This window comes from Talpa occidentalis, unplaced genomic scaffold, assembly GCF_014898055.3.
Source record: "Talpa occidentalis isolate TD23 unplaced genomic scaffold, MPIMG_talOcc4v2.1 talOcc4.8, whole genome shotgun sequence".
In the NCBI taxonomy this organism is placed as follows: domain Eukaryota; kingdom Metazoa; phylum Chordata; class Mammalia; order Eulipotyphla; family Talpidae; genus Talpa; species Talpa occidentalis.
The window spans coordinates 73,697,247-73,718,603 of record NW_023605194.1 but is presented as its reverse complement, the minus strand read 5'-3'; the positions used below and the strand labels follow the sequence as shown (position 1 = coordinate 73,718,603).

Below are 21,357 nucleotides of genomic sequence, written 5' to 3'. Positions count from 1 at the left end.
ACTCAGGTTCAGATATGAGACATCCAGGAACAGCCCCATCACCTAGAGCCTGCTGGAATTACTCAAACAGTTCATCCTAAAACCTTTACCTTGTTTGGTCCATTCCATCCTGCAAAAAACACAGTAAAGCTTGTGCCTACACTCCCTCCACTCCTGTGTCCTGACTGGTCCTGGCACACACTGCCCATGTGGCCCTGCAGTGCGCCCCTTGCTCCGGGATTGGAAATAAACTCTTCTACCAAAGCCAGTTCTTTCTGATCTGTCAATTTACTATTCCTGATTAAAACAAATCCTGGGGACTTTTTATTTTTTTAAAGATTTGTTTTTATTTATTTATGCATAGAAGAACTAGAGTGTAGGCCATTGGTGGGGGTGCTGGGGGAGGGGTAAGAGGATTCAACAGAGACAGAGTGGGGAGCAGAACAGGCAAATCTACTGAATTACACTGCTGAGGGGAGCAGCAGGCGAAGCAGGAGAGGTCTGCTGTGCCATATGGGTCAGTTCCCTGGCCGGGGATTGAACTCAGGCCACAGTGACTGGTAATAGCTTGATAGTGCTGAGACATAACCCCTGCACCACCAGGGAGGCCCCAGAGAAAAGAATTCTTGCATATGTCCACCATGGATCATGTACTGAAATATTCGTAGCAGCACAGCTTGTATTAGAAAAACCTGGAGATAATCCAAATGTCTGATAAGTAAGGAATAGATAAATATATCTTTACAATAGCTCTACAGAACAGTGGAGGTGAATAAACTGGAGCTATAAATACTATGTTGGGCAAAGCCCACAACAGAGTGCTGAAGGATAAAGAGAAGTTACAGAAGAATCCTTGCTGTTTATGATTTAAATAATCATAAGAAATTAGTGTTTGTGGGTATAAAGACAAGAAAGGGTGACGAGTAAGAACTTCAGGATAGAGGTTATTTGGGGAAAGGAAATGACAAGGGGGGTTGCATTGGGGTCTTCAGCTGAAGATTTACTTTTTAATCTCTGGACTCTTACTGTTGATTATATAATTCTTTATACCTTTTTTTTAATGGTCAAAAAAAAATTAGAATTAGCTCCACTTGGTTTCGATGCCGTCTTTGTTGGCAACGTCCAGAGCTTGGCGACGGGAGCCCATGAGGCGCGAGCTTCCTTCTCTCCATCAGGTCTGATGGGGCATCGACCTGTGTCACACAGTGTCACACAGTGCCACAGATCTTCACACCTGTCGGGTCTGGTGCTCTGGCCTTGGATTCTGCCACGAACACACGTTGTGTTCTTCTCCATGGCTGCCGAACGCCCAGGGGAGCTTGATGTTGTTTGGCTGCCTTTGGAGCAGCAGGACTTGGACCCTGGAAGCTCAGCGAGCGAGTGAGCAAGCGAGCGAGTGAGCAAGTGAGCGAGTGAGCAAGTGAGTGCGTGAGTGTCTGGGGCCACCATTCATCACCGCTTTCTTGACTTTCAACCCCTTAGTTTTGGCCTTGCTTTTTAGGACAGGCAGGGACTTCCTTCTTGCTTTTGATGCCATCTTTGTGAAAAGGTCTTTATACCTTTTTAGATACATACAATATGTTATTATAAAATGTCCCCAAAAAGGTTTTCAGGCTGGAATTATTTTTCTGTCCACTTGAGCAAATTCAGGCCCTCTCCCCACCCCTCGCCTCCCACCCCCGCACAAATGTCACCCGGTGACTGTCCTGACTTCGGTCCCGTGGATTTAATGTGTGACTGGAGTCACCAGAATGTGCCCCCTTTGGATTCTCATTACAAATCGGTGTCAGGAAGCATCTGCCTCCGGGTAACAGGTGTCCCGGGGACCTGCTGTGAACCATGGAGAGCGACACTGGGGGGAGCTATTTCACCACTCAGGTGTTGGCTGTTTTTCCTCCGTCTGGCACCTTCGTGCAAAGAAAAGGGCAACTGAATAGAAATTAGGAGACTGGAATCCCGTTTCCAAGTTTTCTGTTAACTCATGTGGTCTTGGGCAAGTCTTAGACCCTCACTGACTGTTTTCTCATCTATAAAATGGACCATTTAACCTCATTCCAAGAAGCCTTTCAGTAGAAGTTCCATGATCAATAATAAATAAATATATAATAAATCAGGCCTGGACTCATGAATTGTGATGAATAGTGCCTTGTACTCAGGAAACCCTAAAAAGTCCCAAGAGATTAAAATAATTCAGGGGTGTTCATGTGGAAAGTAAAACAGGAAACTCTGCTCCCTAAAATGGTTACAAATATTTATACTCCGGAAGCAAATTCTAAATTAGCTAAAGTCAATATGGTAATAATCTTAGGTGAAAGAGAGAAAAACTCAGTTTTCTAAACAAACTTATTTTTCCTAGAGAAAAAGAATATTACTGTCCATAATTCAGTTTTATGAAAATAAGTTAAGTGTACCTTATTACCATCTTACAATCACTGTCATCAGTTTAATTTAACTATCTCTTGCCACTGCTCTTGTATTTCAACACCAGGGTTCTAGTACACAGAATCAACATGTAATCAATAAGATAAAGAGATGCTGATAATTATGCACATTTAAGCATATCTACCAGGAGGTCAATATTTTTTTTTAAAGGAAACTTTTTATTTATTTATTTATTTTTAAGATTTATTTATTTATTTATGCAAGCACTGGGGTACAGTCAGAGGTGTGGGAGGGTGAGAGAATTCACCAGAGCCAGAGCAGAGAGTAGAGCAGGCAGAGTGATGAAGTACACTGCTGAGGGGAGCAGCAGGCTGCAGGAGAGGTCTGCACGCCATGTGAGACCCTCGCCCGGCGGCTGGGGATTGAACCAGCGCTGCAGAGGCTGCGGGCAGCTTCGCAACCCAACGCTCAACCGCTGTGCCACCGGGGAGGCCCAGGAGGTCAATATTTTAACAGGAAAAAATGTTCAATTACATTCCTTGTAAAGATGGCATTTAGCTCCCATTAACTCAAGTCAAAGGTAAGAAGAAAGAGCTTATTAAGTAGTTATAGAATATGTAATTTACTTTCGCTTTGCCCCAACTGAAATATACAACTACTATTGGGAATAGTGATGTTTTTCAATTAATTAAGAAACTACTAGAGGGCCTCCATGGTGGTGCAGGGGTTAAAGACACAGCCAGCCACTGCAGCATGAGTTCTATCCCAGATCCCCGATCCTAGCTGGCCAGGGAGCTGACCCATATGGCACAGCAGACCTCTCGTGTCTCACCCGCTGCTCCCCTCAGCAGCGTTATATTTCCATGGATCTGCCTGTTTCTGCTCCCCACTCTGTCTCCAGTGAATCATCTCACCTCCTTCCCTCCACCCTGTACAACCCCAGTTCTTGTATACATAAATAAATAAAAATAAATCTTAAAAAAAAAGAAACTATGGGGCCTCTCTGGTGGTGCAAGGGGTTAAGACGCAACCTATGAAGCTACCCACAGCCACTGCAGCATGAGTTCAAGTCCCAGCCAGGGAAGTAACCAAATGGCGCAGCAGACCTCTCCTGTCTTGCCCGCTGCTCCCCTCAGCAGTGTGTTTCAGTGGATCTGCCTGTTCTGTTCCTCACTCTGTCTCTGGTGAATCCTCTTACCTCCCATACCTCTGGCCTGTACCCCAGTTCTTATATGCAAAAATAAATAAATCTTTAAAAAAGAAAAAAATTAACTACTAGAGATGTTTCACATCACAACCCCTAGAACCTTGACATGAAATTCAAACCGCACAACCAACGGTGCTCATTTAGTACACATTCCCTTGGTATTGGACCTTCTGAGGGGCACATTTGGGATAGGCACCAAATGCTAACAGGGGCCTATAAAATATCTGATCAGCAACAATAACAACTGAGCACAGAGAGTAAAAATCCTATTAAAGTTTTGGCACAAAGACCTAAGAATTGGAAGCAGAGACTTGACATTTTTCTTCCTTCCTTCTTCCCTCCCTAGGATGCTAATGTGCCCTGAACTGGAAACATGGCACAGGGACTATGGGGGCAGTGTCCGCATGCCTGGAGGCCAAAGAAATGGACAGAGGAACCGTGTATATGAAGAGTAATATTGGGGTCCCTAGAGCTTGAAGAATGGGAGCACTTGGAGAGGAGAGCAAGAGTGTGCCCTGTGTCCAAGGAAGAGAAGCTGTGACCTGCTTTTTTCCAGTCTGCCTCAGTTAATGCTTACAGAGAACAATCTTTAATTAAATTGTATATTTAATTATACAAATATACTTAGAGGCACTCTGATAAATCACATTATGCAATATTTAGGAGTTCAATACTAAGGCCCCACTTTCCATTATATTATTTTCACTAAACATGTTGCTTTGTTTTGCAGATAATTAAATATTTTATATAATATTAATGATAATATTGTAATTATTTGTACTTATTTGCTTGCATTATATGTGATTATTACTATTTTACATACTTAACTCAACCCTCCCAACATTTATGAAGTTGAGACTATTATTAACGATGAGAAAACTAAGTCAGAGAGGGTCAAGGGTCTTCTTGAGTTGGTGGCAAATCTGGAATTTGAACCCAGGCAGTCTCATTTTAGAGTCCATGTTTTCAGGCATATGGTCTGTTTCCAGAGTTGGTTTTATTTCTTTTTTTTAAGATTTATTTATTTGTACATACAAGAACTGAGGTATGGGGGGTGACAGAGACAGAATGAGGAGCAGGCAGATCTACTGATATACACCACTGAGGGGAGCAGCAGGCGAGACTGAAGAGGTCTGCTGAGCCATGTGGGTAGCTCCCTGGCCAGGGATCGAACTCGTGCTGCAGTGGCTGCGGACAGCTTCTTAGGTTGCGTCTTAACCCCTTGCGCCACCAGGGAGGCCCAGAGTTGGTTTTAAAGTGTCTTCAGGACACTAAGAATTATGCCTCCTTCTGTACCTATTCTTCCTCAACAAGGTCTAGGACAATGCCCTGTAGATAATAAATAGTCCTTAGCTCACAGGCTGGGAACCAGGGTGGGCATCTGTTGCAAACATCCCCTGGACAGTCATCAATCCACTATTACCTAAGAATTCTTTCTCAAGAAAATGCATTAAAATGTCTAAGAGACAAAATAGATGGTGGGTGGGGAGTAGAAAGTGGACGAGAGCTGCAGCAGCACAGGACAAAGGCTTCTTTCAGTTCAGAAAACTGAACTGTCCCCCACCCCATCCCCCCAAATGCCTGGCGTTGAATGAAATACAGAGGATCCAAGACATAGTTCTTTGCCCTCAAAGTTTTACAACCTAGAGCAAAAGTTCTTTTGGGCCGAAGGTAGAAGTAGGGTTTAGTGGAAAAGGCATTTCCTAGGGCCAGCCCCACTGAATACATTTTTTTTTTTTTTTTTTAAGATTGGGCCTCCCTGGTGGCGCAAGGGGTTAAGACGCAGCACTATGAAGCTATCTCCAGCCACTGCAACATGAGTTAGATCCCTGGCCAGGGAGCTGACCCACATGGCTCAGCAGACCTCTCCTGTCTTGCCCGCTGCTCCCCTCAGCAGTGTATTTCAGTCAATCCACCTATTCTGTTCCCCACCCTGTTTCTGGTGAATCCTCTTACCCACCCCCACCCCCCACATCTCTGGCCTGAACCCCAGCTCTTGTATGCATACATAAATAAATCTTTTTATTTTTTTTATTTTTTTTTAAAGATTTATTTATTTGTTTGTTTGTTTATACAAGCACTGGGTACAGTCAGAAGCGCAGGAGGGTGAGAGAATTCACCAGAGCCAGAGCGGGGAGCAGAGCAGGCAGGAGGACCGATGTACACCGCTGAGGGGAGCAGAGGGCTGCAGGAAAGTTCTGCGCGCCATGTGGGACCCTCCTCCGGTGGCCGGGGAGCAGCTGGGGATCAAACCGCCGCTGCAGAGGCTGGGGCAGGTTCGCAACCCAGCACTCAACCGCTGCGCCACCGGGGAGGCCCCATAAATAAATCTTTTTAAAAAAAGATTAAAAAAAGGAAAAGATAAAGATTTATTTATGTATGCATACAAGAACTGGGGTGTGGGCCACAGGTGTGGGTGGGTGAGAGGATTCACCAGAGACAGAGTGGGGAGCAGAACAGGTAGATGGACCGAAAGCACTGCTGAGAGGAGCAGCGGGCGAGGAAGGAGAGGTCTGCAGCACCATGTAGGTATCTCCCTGGCGGACTAGGAATAGAACTTGTGCTGCAGTGGCTGGTGACAGCCTGACAGCGCTGTGCCTTTAACTCCTGTGTGAACACATTTGAGAAATGCTGGCAGAATGCATAGGGTAGGTGCAGGCGAGGAGGGAGAATTCCAGGCCAGGAGAAGGGACAGAACACACTGAGGTTCGAGCACAGGCCCCCTCCCCCAGGGCCAGGTGCTCAGCAGCCCTCGGTAGATGGGTTTGACCTTCAGAAGTGCCCCCAAACCTGGGGTGACCACATATCCGGGGTGACCACATACCCAGGGTACTCAGAACAGCGGTTTTACTCTCGTTATTCCTGCCTCCCTCTGGTCATTCTCAAAAGCATCCTATTGGGGATGATACATTATATGTCACCCTACTCAAACCCCACTTTATGCAGCTTGACATGGCAGATTATTCTGCCTCCCCCAATGCCCTTCCCATTTTCCCTTCTTTGGCAGAAGGGGAGTCAAGCCTGCCTTGCACCTGTTGGTGTAGCCCCACTCCAGCTGCAGAGGCGTGAGCTGCATGTAGAGTCGTGAGCTGCATGTAGAGTCTACCCGATGAGAAAACCCAATTAAAAAAATGATCCATCAGGTTTTCTGAGTGGTCGTAGGACGGAATCGAATGGACCACTTATGCAATTTGATAAAACACACGGTGTTAAAAAGTGTCTGGAAATAGACCTAGTTCAAATCTCAAAAAGGTTTGTAGTCCACTGGATGTAAAATATATATAAATAAAAAATAAATAAAATTAAAAAAAATAGAAACCTGGGCCTTCCCGGTGGCACAGCGGTTGAGCGCTGGGCTACAAAGCTGCCCGCAACCTCTGCAAAGCCAGTTTAATCCCCAGCCCCCGGTGAGGGTCCCACATGGCACGCAGACCTCTCCTGCTGTGCCCATTGCTCCCCTCAGCAGTGTACTTCGTCAGTCTGCCTGTTCTGCTCCCCGCTCTGGCTCTGGTGAATTCTCTCACCCTCCCATGCTTCTGACTGTACCCAGTGCTTGTATAAATAAATAAATAAATAAATCTTTATTAAAAAGATAGAAACCTATTAAATGGAGAAGAAAATATGTGTTCATCGGTGTTTCAAAGAAATACAAATACTGACTGGCCTGGTACCCAGAGAGGCAGACCACTGCCCTTAGGTAATCAGACCCACAGCATCTCGAGGAACATGTCCCACCACCTCTACGTGGAAATGTAAATGTCTATTTACATTTACTTGTGGATTTAAAATGAACATATGTGGGGCCTCCCTGGTGGCCTAGGGGCTAAGGCTCAGCGCTATCACCTCTATGGCCTGAGTTCAATCCCCCGCCAGGGAACTGACCCACATGTGCAGCATACCTCTCCTGTCTCGCCTGCTGCTCCCCTCAGCAGTGTATTTCAGTAGATCCACCTGTTCTGCTCCCCACTCTGTCTCTGGTGAATCCTCTCACCCACCCCCAACCCCCGCATCTCTGGCCTACACCCCAGTTCTTGTATGCATAAATAAATAGATAAAAAATAAATAAATAAAAATAAATCTTTAAAAAATAATAATAAAATAAAGTGAACAGATGTCTTTAAGACCCATCTGAGACTCAAAACAGCTTATATAAATCCTTCAGATCAAAACATTTTTACCATCACAAACTTTCTATTTAATTCTATGACCAATTCAAAATATTGATGTGGTTTCATTCCAGGTTTAAGTAAAGCAGACTGGAGGGCACTGGTCCCAGCTGATGCATCGTCAATACTTGAGTTGCTTTTTCTCCTGTAAATGCTTTTGCAGCAACTGTATGAAAGAGTTTTCTGTGGAGGGGTCTCCCTGGTGGCGCAAGGGATTAAGATGCAGTCCACAGCCACAGCAGCACAAGTTCGATCCCCAGCCAGGGAGCTACCCACATGGCACAGCAGACCCCTCCTGACTCACCTGCTGCTCCCCTCAGCAGTGTATTTCAGTAGATCTGCCTGTTCTGCTCCCCACTCTGTCTCTGGTGAACCCTCTCACTGTACCCCAGTTCTTGTATGCATAAATAAATAAATCTTAAAAAAATTTTTTTCTGTGGATGTGAGGTTTACTAAACGGAAAGGATTCCTTTAATTTGGCAGATTTTAAAAATCATCTTAGAACATTTGATATCAGAATTACTTCATCAAGTTTGAATTGTGTTTAAGTGGGAAGCTAAAGTGACATTATGGGGCCTCCCCGGTGGCACAGTGGTTGAGCGCTGGGTTGCGAAGCTGCCTGCAGCCTCTGCAGCACTGGTTCGATCCCCGGCTGCTCCCCGGCCACCAGAGGAGGGTCCCGCATGGCGCACAGACCTCTCCTGCCACCCGCTGCTCCCCTCAGCAGTGTACTTCGGTCCTTCTGCCTGCTCTGCTCCCCGCTCTGGCTCTGGTGAATTCTCTCACCCTCCCGCGCTTCTGACTGTACCCAGTGCTTGTATAAATAAATAAATAAACCTTAAAAAATAAATAAACAAATCTTTAAAAAAAATAAAGTGACATTATGCTGTAGGCACATTTACTTGGGATTTTCTTTTCATTTCTTTAAACTCAGCAAGTATTTTACATACTTGACTATATTTGCAAACTAACCTATTTGCCCCCAGAGCTGTTAGGTGGACTCAGTGACCTCTGCACCCCTGCCATGTGTCAGAGCCGGGGAAGGGACAAGAGGCAGTCTTAGAGGGATACCAGGAGTGGCCTCAGAGACAGACCTTCAACCACCACAGGATTTTAATAGGGAAAAAAATGGGATAGAGTAGGAAGGATGAAAAGAATTCCAGGCGTAAAGAACTGTTGAGGCAAAGGCAGATGGGAAAAGTGAGAGGAGTAGAAAGAAGGGAAGTATCGGTGGGCTGGAAGATGAGGGAGATAGAGTCACAAGAGACAGTGGATCAGCATGGGGTACAGTTAAGTTTGAATCTTTTTTTTTAAAGATTTATTTATTTATGCATACAAGAGCTGGGGTACAGGCCAGAGATGTGGGGTGAGGGGGGTCAGAGGATCCACCAGAGACAGAGCGGGGAACAGAACAGGCAGACTGACTGAAGTATACTGCTGAGGGGAGCAGTGGGCGAGACAGGAGAGGTCTGCTGCATCATGTGGGTAGCTCCCTGGCTGGCCTGGGATGGAACTCATGCTGCAGAGGCTGCGGATTGCTTCATAGTGCGTTGCTTAATCCCTTGCACTACCAGGGAGGCCCCAAATGAATATATTTATATGTACAGGTGCAAGTTAGGATGGAAGCAGTGGAACCAGGAAGAAGGGGTAGAGTTTTGAAGCTCATAATTCAAACTCATAAGACTTGTCAACCGCTTAATAAATGAGGAGCTTGGCGAGCAGGTGTTCTAAGACAACTCTGAGGCTTTGAGCCTGGACGGCAGGAAATAACAGAGGCCACAGATGCAAGGTGGGGTGAGTGAAAATGAGCTTAGTCCTGGCCATCCTGAGTGTGGGGCGCTGGAAAGGAACCCCAGGAGAGTACAGACACATCCATGTAACTCAGGACCCTCGTGTGCTTGTAAACAGCCATTTGTTGGGTGAATGCAGGAAGGGAGGGAAGGCAAGAGAGTGGAAGAAGGAAGAGAATGAGGAAAAAGGAAAAAGAAGGAAGCAGTTGGATATATAGGGTGAGGGCACTGAGCCCCGTTCTTGGCCCACGTGAGCGCAGACAGCAGTCCTGTGTGAAGGTTTGCAGGAGGAGTTAGGCCCTGGAGGAGGTGACTGAAGGGAACGGCCAGGAGAAATGACTCAGGGCAGGAGGAAATGGGGCCTGAGGGCAAGATCTCAGGCACCAGGCATATTTTTTTTAAGATTTATTTATTTATTTATACAAGCACTGGGTACAGTCAGAAGCGCGGGAGGGTAAGAGAATTCACCAGAGCCAGAGCTGAGAACAGAGTAGGCAGAGTGACGAAGTACACTGCTGAGGGGAGCAGCGGGCACAGCAGGAGAGGTCTGCGTGCCATTTGGGACACTCGCCGGTGGCCAGGGATCTAACCGGCGCTGTGGAGGCTGCGGGCAGCTTCGCAACCCAGCGCTCAACCACTGCGTCACCAGGGGAGGCCCAGGCACCAGGCATATTTAGGAGCAAAAGACAGAACAGAAAGAGTTGGAGGGACAGAACCAAGAACTGAGAGGGCAGAGCTGCTGAAACCCAAGGAGACGGTGTCTAAGTGAAATGGGACAGAGGTCAGGGAGGTGGCCTTGAGTTCTACCTGGGGGCTAAGTGGGGGTCTGATCTGTCCTGAGATCTGGGCCTGCCTTTCGCCTCACATGGGCCTCGGAGTAGGTGCAGCTCTTAAAGGGCACCAGGAGGGTCAGAACTGTTACTTGACTTTCCTAAGGTCGCACATCCAGCAAATGGAAGAATCGAGTGGATTCAAGTGGCAAGGCCTGGCCCCATACCCACCGCTCTCAGGCATGCATGTGGCTTGTGCTGGGGAGGGCAGTGCATGTGGAGGGCAGAACTCAGCATCAGAGAGATGGAAGGGAAGAGAACTCACATTCATTCGCTGCTCACTAGAACTAGCCACATGTGAATGCAGCCTGTGGCAGAGAGAGGGGGAGCCCAGCAGAGAGGGAAAGCAGGGTGGTAGCTATTTCCAGCAGGGGCAGGAGGACCTTCTGGGACTGTGCTAGAATTTGAAAATTGTTTCCCCATATTGCAGCACTATTTACAATAGGAAAGATATGGAAACAACCCAAATGTCCAAAAACAGATGAGCAGATCAAAAAGATGTGGTATATACACAATGGAATACTACTCAGCAATCAAAAAAGATAAACTCATGCCATTTGCAGCAACATGGATGGAGCTGGAAGGGATCATGCTCAGTGAAATAAGCCAGAAGGGAGAAAAAAATATCAGATGATTTCACTTATAGGAGGAATACAGGGGAACCAAATAAAGAATCAGGAAATAAATAAATAAATAAATATGTACATAAATAAATAAATAAAAAGTAAATAAATAAAACAAAATTAACAGGCAACTACAAACCAGAGACATTCTGCAGGGGAGGGGGAGAGAGAGGGGTCACACAGGGAAGTGGGGCCTCCCTTGTGGCGCAAAGGGTTAAGTTTCAGCACTATGAAGCTATCCTTAACCACTGCAGCAGGAGTTGGAGCCCCAGCCAGGGAGCTACCCACATGGTGCAGCAGACCTCTCCTGTCTCACCCGCTGCTCCCCTCAGCAGTGTAATTCAATCTGCCTGTTCTGCTCCTCACTCTGTCTCTGGTGAATCCTCTCACCCCTCATACATCTGGCCTGTACCCCAGCTCTTCTATGCATAAATTAATAAAATAAATCTTAAAAATAAAAAGCAGGGGCAGGAATTGCCCAAGGGACTATGGTAATGGTGCACGAGTGAATCGGTGATGGGAATTTTACGGGGACTACACCTGAAAGGAGAAAGCACACATTGTACAAAAATGAACAGTGATGCAAAATATATAAAAATTAATTAATTAAAAAAAAAAGAAAATTGTTTCCCCAAACAAACCTGCATCAAAATAGCTTATTTAAACCAGGACTTGTCCACTATAACCGAATGTGTTGACTATCTCCTTTCTTAATACATATGAAACACTCTATTTCCTATTTTTAATATTTGTGTAAAAGTATTCATGCATTAGAGTTGTACATACTTTTTTGAGTCCCTTGTTTTTTTCTGTTGAGAATATGATATTTCCTTTCAAACTGATAGTGGCATTAAGCTCTGGATCATGGGAAACAAAAGGAAAATAGGCCATGAGAACGAACAAGTTCGCAAAGGGAACAAACACCCATCACCGGGTGAATTTTCTCAATCACAGATTTCTGTGAGGAGAAGAAAATTCATTGGTCACTTCAGAGGGAAAGGAGCATTTCTGGGCTGCAGCAGCCTTGGAAACCACAGCTGGGCTTGCCCTGGGCCTCGGGGGGACCTCTGACCAGGCCTCTGAGAGAAACACAATGTGAGTCTGTGGGCTGCTCAGCTGGGCTGTTTTCACTCTAGCCATGGCCTACCCCCAGCAGCTGTAAGCCTCATGTCTTCCTGAATGTCAAGGAAGGGCAAAAGGACTTTTTCCTTCTGTATCCCAAAAGGCTCCCAGGAGAGGGAAAGCCAGATGTGTGCTAAAAGGCTTTAAAATCAGGGGAAGCACAGGGGCAGGAAAGATGGCTGTGAATGGCCCCTTGGCTTCCGCCTGAGGGGAGCCTTTTGATTAGCTTGGAACAATCGTGAGTTACACATTCTGCAGCAGAAGGAGCCAGAAACACTTGGGAAGTTTGAAAAGAGGATAGATCATTAAAGCTACGTTCACCTGGTGTCAAAACAGTGAGTGCAAATGTGAGCAGTCAGAGCCACCCACTCTTTGGGTGATGCTTAGTCCTGGAACTGCTCCCCTCCCGCTTCCCAGCACAGCTCCACCCCCTTGTGAGGAACACCCAAGGCTGAACCTCCACAGGACCCCATCATTTCCTTCTCACTGCTCCATTTTAAGGGCACCTGGGTCTACAAGGCTTCTCCCACAAACAAATTCAAATGTCTGATTCTGACTTGACCTGGACTGGGGGGTTCCGCTTGTCTCAGCCAAGGCCATCACATTACCAAAGTAGGACAGAACTGAGCTTCTGCTTTTGGCCTTGCTGCCTGTGGTTGGCTAACATCAGGTGCATGTCCAGTCTAAAGCAAAGACAACACTTAAGAGCTAAAAAACTGGGCTTCCCTGGTGGCATAGGGGTTAAGTCTCATCGCTATATCACTGCTAAGGCCTGAGTTCCTGAGTTCGATCCCCAGTCAGGAACTGACCCACATGGCGCAGCAGCCCTCTCCTGCCTTGCCCGCTGCTCCCCTCAGCAGTGTATTTCAGTCAATCCGCCTGTTCTGCTTCCCAATCTGTCTCTGGTGAATCCTCTTACCCCCGGCACCCCTGGCCTGTACCCCAGTTCGTCTATGTATAAATAAATAAATTAATTAAAAAAAAAAAAGAGCTAAAGACTGATTTCCTCCCAGCCCAGACAGCTTGACTTTGCAGATTTTTTTTTAGAGGATTTATTTTATTCATTTATGCATACAAACAAGAACTGGGGTGTAGGCCAGAAGTGGGAGGTGGGAGTGATAGGATTCACCAGAGACAGAGTGGGGAACAGAACAGGAAGATCTACTGGAATACACTGCTGAGGGGAGCAGTGGGGGGACAGGAGAGGTCTGCTGAACCATGTGGGTCAACTCCCTGCCCGGGGATCAAACTTGTGCTGCAGTGGCTTTATAGCACTGAGACTTTAACCCCTGCGCCGTCAGGGAGGCCCTGACTTTGCAGCTCCAACCTGCAGTCCTGGACAGTGGTGAGCAGTGAGTGCAAAGCCTTTCTCTTCCTCTCTGGAATCTTCCAGCCTGGAAATTTCATTAGAGGCTGGTCTAGTCCCTTCAGCTGCTTTCCAAGTCAGGAAACAGAGACAGCCCAGGCCCAGGGCAGGACTCTGAACATGCCCCTCATCCAGGAAAGGTCTGGGGGAGCCATATGCTCTCAGGTATCCCACTGCTAACTCTTCTTTCTGCCCAGGGACCAGTGGGGTCCATCCCTAAACCCTTTTGCCCTCTCCAAATGAGGCCAGCTGTGTCAGACCCTTGGGGAAAGTGCTCAGACCTGTACCACCTCCAAAACCAGGCACTATAGAGAAATTTCCATACATACCTACTTGTTGAACCATTAATTTGAACTCTAAGAAATTATAATTTTTTAATAGAATCAGTCACGGTAAAAAAAATGTAATATATTCATCTTCACAATAGAAATTGTGAGAAGAAAAGTATAAGGTATGAAAGGGTCTGAGAGCCAGGTTTGGGTTCAAATCTCATACCTTGTTGTTACTTTCCTTCAACAAACATATCCTAGAATTCCTGCCTTATGCCTGGTACTGTTCCAGAAGCTAAATAGATAGGTGGGCCCCATTTTCCTGTCACAACCCAGTGGGTGCTGCTCTTCTGCGGCCTCTTCCTAATTAGGTGGCATTGTGCCAATCACTGGACTCTCTGGATTTCAGCTGAACCCTGTGATGGTTAAATGAGACAATGGGGCCACCCTGGTGGAGCAAGGGGTTAAGCACTGCACCGTGAAGCTGCCCGCAGCCTCTGCAACACAAGTTCAATCCCTGGCTGGCCAGGGAGCTACCCGCATGGCACAGTGGACCTCTCCTGTCTCGCCCACTGCTCCCCACAGCAGTGTATTTTATTCAGTCTGCCTGTTCTATTCCCCACTCTGTCTCTGGTGAATCCTCTCACCCCTCACCCCCTGCACCTCTGGCCTACATTCCAGTTCTTATATGCATAAATAAATCTTAAAAAAAAAAACAAATGAGACAATGACCCCAAGGCCAGGAATGTGCCGGAGGCCTCTGGTAATGGTAGCTGCTGGTATTTTACTGTGGCTCGGAGGGTCCTCCTAACAAATACTGAGTGACTGAAGAGCTTGGCAGTGAGACCATTCAACCCACCCTCTCATAGTGCAACCCAGGTGCCTCCGTAGGACAGGGCGTGCTGGGCAGGACCGCCAAAAGCAAAGCTCATGCGTGCTAGAGACCACTGCTCCCCACCCACCCTGAGACCAGGAGAGATCAGCTGTGGCCAGGTCCCAGTGAGTCACGAGAACAGGGAGGGATGGAGGGGTCAGGGGTGCATAGGAGGAGGTGCAATGGGGTTCGACTTTTTTAATGGACAAGAAATCATTTAATCCAAAGAAAATAAGGGTCAAATGAATTGATTGAGGTAAAACAGGGACCTCAAAGGAAACCCAGAAAGGAACTGCAGGAGCTTCTAGTCTTAGCAATCAGAGATTTGGCTCTGGTGAGGAAGAGGTAGTGCAAGTGAATCCCTCCTTCTTGCACTTCCCACCCACTGGAGTCACTGGCGTGAAGTGGAGATTCCTCTTGCAGCCCAGGGACCTGATTTCCAGGCTCTTGAGTGCAAACAGGCCCAGTGGATATTTCACAGGCCACCCTGCACACCACTGTGACTGCCCACTCACGCACACTCAATCCCACTCAGGCCAGACAGGGTATCAGCAAGTGTGAGCCATTGTCTAGCAGCAGGCAGCTCAGGTACCTCCGCTGACGTTACAGTCCTCAGTTCTGTCCCGCTCTGGGGGTTCCTCCAGCACAGGAGATGCACAGGGAGTTGAGACCAACAATTGCACTAACTTTTTTTCATACAGTCTTCTGGTGGAAGCTGAGGAAGAAGGGAGAACGGGCGAAATTGCTTGTGGTTCAAGATATTTTACAACCCAGATGCCTTATTCATGTACCTCACATTATTGGTTATTATAGGTTTTAAAATGCATGGACCCCACAGTTATTGAACTAACTCCTTTTCTTCCACAAATACTCAAGGTGAATACAGGCCACACATCCATAGTGGGGTACTAGAGATGAAAAATTGGGGGTGATAGAACCAAGAGCAACTGGCTTTTTGCTGCTGGAAAAAACTAACCCTTTATCTCTGGCACCCTAATCTCTAGGTAGGATCTGGGTATATTTATCCCCACTTCCCTCTTCGCAGTTTTCTGGATTTTTGTTTTCTTCCTTATTTCTACTTGAATGGTTTTCATTACATAGACTCCTACTGTAGAATTAAAATTATTGGGGGTGGGCCTCCCCTGGTGGCGCAGCGGTTGAGCGCTGGGCTGCGAGGCTGCCTGCAGCCTCTGTGGCGCCGGTTTGTTCCCCGGCCATCAGCGAGGGTCCCACAAAAAAAAAAAAATAATAAAATAAGATAAAATTATTGGGGGTGCTTTATAATAAATGACTAGTCTTTAATATTGTCTGTATACATACGTAGTATTGGGCCTGGGGAAAATCCAAGCTTATCAAGTTCATACTGTAATTTGTAGTCACTCAGACACTTCACATCCACCATGGTGATAGTCTGGTCTCTTTTCTGGCAGTGGATTCTTTGAAACAGTAAAACAATAAATTCGTTAAGGTCATCTTACAAATTAGAACCAAAACTTAACTAGCCCACAAGAGTCTTCACCACCCCATCTCCCCAGTAGAGGCCCAGAGGCAATGAAGCAAGATCACCACTGCTGCTGTCTACTGCTGTATTTCTCTCCCAGGTTTAATGCCTCACTGCAAAACTTTGGGTGGGGATCGCTATCCCCAATGTTCTTGGGGTTCAATGATTTCTAACTTTTCTACTCAACTAATGTGAGAAAAACCTTCTGCACAAAATGAACAAATATTTCCATTACTGCTTAGGAGCTCTGAGTAAGACTCAAGCTCTGAGAAGATAAAATGTTAATTAAATATGAAAGAGCTGAGAGAGATTTTTTAGTGAGTTAAATAAAAGTTATTTATCCCTGCCCTCCTTTTGATGAGAGGACAGAGAATTTGGAGCATTCAGTTATTGCAAACAGTAGTAGTTTTCACACTTGTAATTTAACTCTGAACATCACAAGATGGTAGTTTTTAATTAACCACCAGCCGACTTCATAATCGCTGAATTGGCATTTGAAAAAAGTCAGCTATTCATTCCCGGGCACGCAAATTGATTTATATAGATTTACACAAGTCTTAATGTAGCTTTCCAAGCCCACACAGCCTCAAGTTCAACCAGTGTTCTTCATTTGACCCCTCTATCCCCTCAAACTGACCTGTCCATCTACTTAACAAAAACCTGAAAATGACAGACCCATTTGTCAAATCTTCTAGCAGAGCTTTTTAATTTAGGAGTTTATTGTACCTCATTTCTATCATGTTTCCAGACTTTTTTAATATCACAGAGAAAACAAATGCAAGACAATTACTCAGCATAGGAAGATCTGGCCCAATTTTAAGTAATGACTTTGCCTTTAGTGGTGATCAATCACTGTCCAATTAGCAAGAACATTGCATACAAGCTAAAAAGCTGTGAATTGTCAAGTATAGCAGGGTGGTTTGAGAGCACCTGGCCTAACAGTTCTCCACCTTGAAGCTCCATTTTGACCAGGTCATGTGTTGGCACATTGTAGGTGCTTCGTAAATGTAAGTTTCCTTCTTTCCTGTGTGTTTGGGAAGGTAAGTTAAAGCTTTCAGGCTTCTGCTAAACAACCCAACATTAGTAAGGAAAAGTACAATATACCTCAGAACTTTTTATTTTTTATTTTTTTACTGGAGGTTAGCTTAGGCAGATCCTGTGACATTTGTTCTGGGGAACAGCTGTCTGTTGTTTCACCACTGTCCCAAAAATAACCTCCAAAAGAGCCCTCATCCATTTCAAGTGACACTAGACAATTGCCTAGAGGGAAAACACATATGGAAGAAAAATATTCAAATGGAATCCAACCAGATGATTAATCCACTTACCCTTTACATGGTTGTCTATAGTCTATGCAGTTGGCTTAGTTACTAAAGCTGGATGAGTCTCACTCAGGGTTTCTACCAGCAACCCACCCTTTCTGCTTGTTGGCTATTAAGGCGATCATAATCCTGACATGTGTGACATCAGGAACCCTCATAGCAACAGACTGATGTGAGCAGCAGATGATTAATTTAACCTAAGTTCAAACAGAAGGAGATATTGGTCAACCCCGTCAGCAGACTGTCATGATAAAATATCAGGAGGTGCCAAGAGGGAATGGAGCCAAGCAAGAGAAGATAAAGGAGAAATCAAACTCAGTGTCCAGAATGTCATCGAAAGACCCACAGTAGTAAATGAGCAATCAGACCTTATACTCCAGGGAAACTGAGAAAGTGGAAGAAACCTAGACTGACTTGTTAAGCAATTGCTCATTTAAGAATAAGAATCACAATAGAGTACACTGAAGAATGATGATGGTTTGGGCCTTTTTACTTTCTACCTCTGCAAGAGCCTGTAAGGAGACAGATCTCATCCTGAAAGCTAGAGGTTGTTGGTCCTTAATTCCATTGAAGGAAAAATCCCTCAGGCCACTGAGTCTTTCAAGAAAGACTTCAGGGCCTCCCTGGTGGTGCAAGGGGTTAAGCACAGCACTTTGAAGCTATTGGGTCGGCCAGGGAGCTACCCACATGGCGCAGCAGACCTCTCCTGTCTCGCCCCCTGCCTCCCCAGCAGTGTATTTCAGTCAGTCTGCCTGTTCTGCTCCCCACTGTCTCTGGTGAATCCTCTCACCCCTCACACCTCCGGCCTGTACCCCAGTTCTTGTATGCATAAATAAATAAATCTTTAAAAAAAAAAAAAGACTTCAAAACAATTATGCTAAACAAAATGGAACTTTGGGAAAACACATTGCCTTAATTAAAGACCAGGAATGAGAGGGTCACCTGAAAGTGGGGGGGCCCTACCTGGAGTCACTCCGGCTCCCATCTCTTCCCAGCTGGGTGACATGAGGTTCTCATCTCACTGTGTCCCCTTTCCTCATCTGCAGTGGGGGTGACAGTGGATCCTGCACAGGGTGTTATGAGGACTCAGTGAGTTAGAACCCACAGAAAGCACTTGGCACGCGGCAAGCACACTGACAATCCTTCCGTGATTTGAATTATTCATTATTTCATCCTCAGAATGTTTCCACATCCAGCTTCTTCCTCAGGAGGAGGCTTCATTCCATTTGCACTTGCCCATCGGACCCTATAATTTCAACACTTTCTGAATTCACAGAAAAGATTGGGCATCTTTGGGTGGATGGTTGAGGGATCCTGGGCTGTGGTTCCAAGGATCATGGTTCCAGAGTTTGTGAACTGAGCGTGTTTCCAAACAAACGCCATGCAAACATTCCACAATATCCAAACACTGGATTAGCCAAACAAAGACTTGGGAAATTGACACATTTGTTTCAATCAAAGCAAATAAATGATAGGCTTGGCTTATCAAAATGCACAAGCATTATGTTTACATTTCCCAGAATTGCTTTCGACAAAAAAACAACCAGCAGGTGGAACTGCTTCCATTTAAACTGTGAGACTGTTGGGATAAAACAGCCATTTCTGGAATATTTTCTTGGTCAGACTTCCGGGGCTTAAAACACACTGGGAGACAAAGGATTCAATCAGATGAGCTCAACCAACATTTGTGGGTTGAAATCTGAAGTTACTCTCTGGAATTCTGATCTTGCCAACATCCATGATTCAGTTCTCACATTATTCTATTTAAAAATTTCTGTACTCCACCATGACCTGAAATATTTGGTTTTGATGTTTACAGCGATTATTTCCCTTGTTTTTTTTTTTTTCTGTGAAGTCCAGGGCATTAGCTTGTTTTTTTGTTTTTATTCCATCCATGGATACAGATATTTTATTCTATTTCTCAAGGGAAGCAAGTTTTAATTGCCAATCGACTAGGTATTCAACATGATAAGGTATCTAAACCCTGAGAGCTTCCTTCTTTCATTAAAATGTAGATCCAATTTCTTTTCCCTACTGCCACATGCTGTTATTAAACTGAAATAGCGGAAATAGTCAAAGCCAGATGTCACTTCAGTCTCAGGTTTGACGTGGGGCACAATTTCCTCTCCTCAAGTTTAATCTGCCGTTATTTACTAACCCTATCCTTTGGAAGAATGCACAATTTAAATGTAAATGCAATTTACATAGGGGAGCAGATAGTAGATTTGCAGTTTCAATTGCCAATAACCATTTGCAAAGGGGGAAATCAACTAAAGCAAAGATCAGCAGCTGTCAGGCTGAAGTCGGCATCCTTGCCTTTCTCAGATGACTTTGCTCCTGCTAGCACCTGCCTCCTCGAAGCCTCAGCCCCACAGGCAAGGAAAGTGGAAAACTGTGGCTTTTCCCCAGATCCTTTCCAACAGCACTTACTATGGGGGTGAGGATGGGGGCTTTGGGGTTTCAATGAGCTGACTGGCATCATTGTTGAAATCTTTGACTGATAGGGCCTCCCCGGTGGCGCAGCGGGTTGAGTGCAGCACTGTGAAGCTGTCTGCAGCCTCTGCAGCGTGGGTTCGATGCCCTGCTGGCCAGGGAGATTCCCCCATGGCGAGGCAGACCTCTCCTGTCTCACCCGCTGCTCCCCTCAGCAGTGTACTTCAGTCATTCTGCCTGTTCTGCTCCCTGCTCTGTCTCTGGTGAATTCTCTCACACTCCCACACCTCTGGCCTGTACCTCAGTGCTTGTATAAACAAATAAATCTTAAAAAAAACCCAAAAAACTGAAGGGGCAACTTAAAAAAAAAAAAAAGAAAGAAATTGTTGACTGATCAATTTCTTCCAACAAATATTTACCAATCATCTCCTATGGGACAGACATTCCACCTGCCCTAAATCAGGGAGACGTAGAATATAAAGATGCAAAAGCTACAGTCCTTTAAGGAGCTCACTGTCTCCTTAAAGAGAAAACAAATAATTATAAGAAAATAGCAAACTGCTAGCAGTGTGCTATAGGAGTCTAGGGTCAGGAGCCCTGTAGGGTAAGGAAAAATGTCAGGCTTTTCTGCCCTCCTGCCATCAGGATAGATGATGGATCCTTGCGGTTCTGAATGTATGCCTGATGGCGGGCACCTGGAGTAGGGTGTGGGCATAGGTAGATGGGATTCACCTGGGCTGAGACTGGGCTTTTAAGGGCGGCGTCATGGCGTCCCGCCAGCAGAAGCCGAAAGAGAAGCCGAGAGAGAAGCAGAGCCATGAGAAGAGCAGAGAGAATGTGAGAGAAGGCCAGAGAGCCCAGATAGAGTGAAGACTTGCTGGGGGCTGGGAGGTCTGCCAGCCTCCTGGCCCCCCAGCACCACTGCCTGCTGTGTACCAGGTAAATCCCAATAAAAAGACCTGCAAAAAGCCACTAAGGACTCTGACTCCTCCTTTACCCGGTCTGCATGGGATCCTAGAAAACCTGCACTGTGGCCTGTCCTGCCCTTACAAGCTCCCAAGGGTGGAACGTTTCACTGAGGCTAAGACCTGCAGAATGAGCAACAATCCTCTATAACATGGGGGTGGGGCAGACCTTCTAGGAGTGTGCGGAGAAGGGAAATGAGCGCTGGGAATAGGTTGGTGCCAATTTGTGAAGGATCTTGTGGGCGATGCTGAGGAGTCAACCCTTCACTTCTGGCACATTTGGAAATTTCTAAGTGGTACATGGCTGGCTGAGATCTCTGTTTGACCCTGGGCAAAGGATTATGTGTTTATGCATTTGACCTAAATTTGGTTAGATGCTGAAGAAGAATGAGTCTATAGAGAGTCTGAAGTTTACCTATAATAGTCCCGAAAAGATGCAGTTGGACCAGACTCTGTTAGCAGTTTGGGAATATGGAGGAAGGCCTGATAGGAAGATACATGATTTGTGAATGATTTAGGGGCTGGCAG

General features: G+C 45.9%; 1 protein-coding gene across 2 annotated transcripts in view; it reads right to left on the bottom strand.

Annotated features, from left to right (window-relative positions):
* Window positions 1-17,520, bottom strand: part of LEMD1 (LEM domain containing 1) — a 31,629-nt gene extending 14,109 nt beyond the window's left edge. The window contains exons 1-4 of one of the 2 annotated variants that reach the window (XM_054690097.1): window positions 17,438-17,520; window positions 15,929-16,044; window positions 15,201-15,323; window positions 11,764-11,834 (exon numbers count right to left, since the gene is read on the bottom strand). In XM_054690097.1, the coding sequence (XP_054546072.1) occupies window positions 11,764-11,834; window positions 15,201-15,323; window positions 15,929-16,010 (276 nt within the window). In that variant the 5' untranslated portion in view covers window positions 16,011-16,044; window positions 17,438-17,520. The remainder of the gene's footprint in view (window positions 1-11,763; window positions 11,835-15,200; window positions 15,324-15,928; window positions 16,045-17,437) is intronic. The other variant, XM_054690096.1, reaches the window with a different exon arrangement.
* Window positions 17,521-21,357: the final 3,837 nt, after the last annotated feature.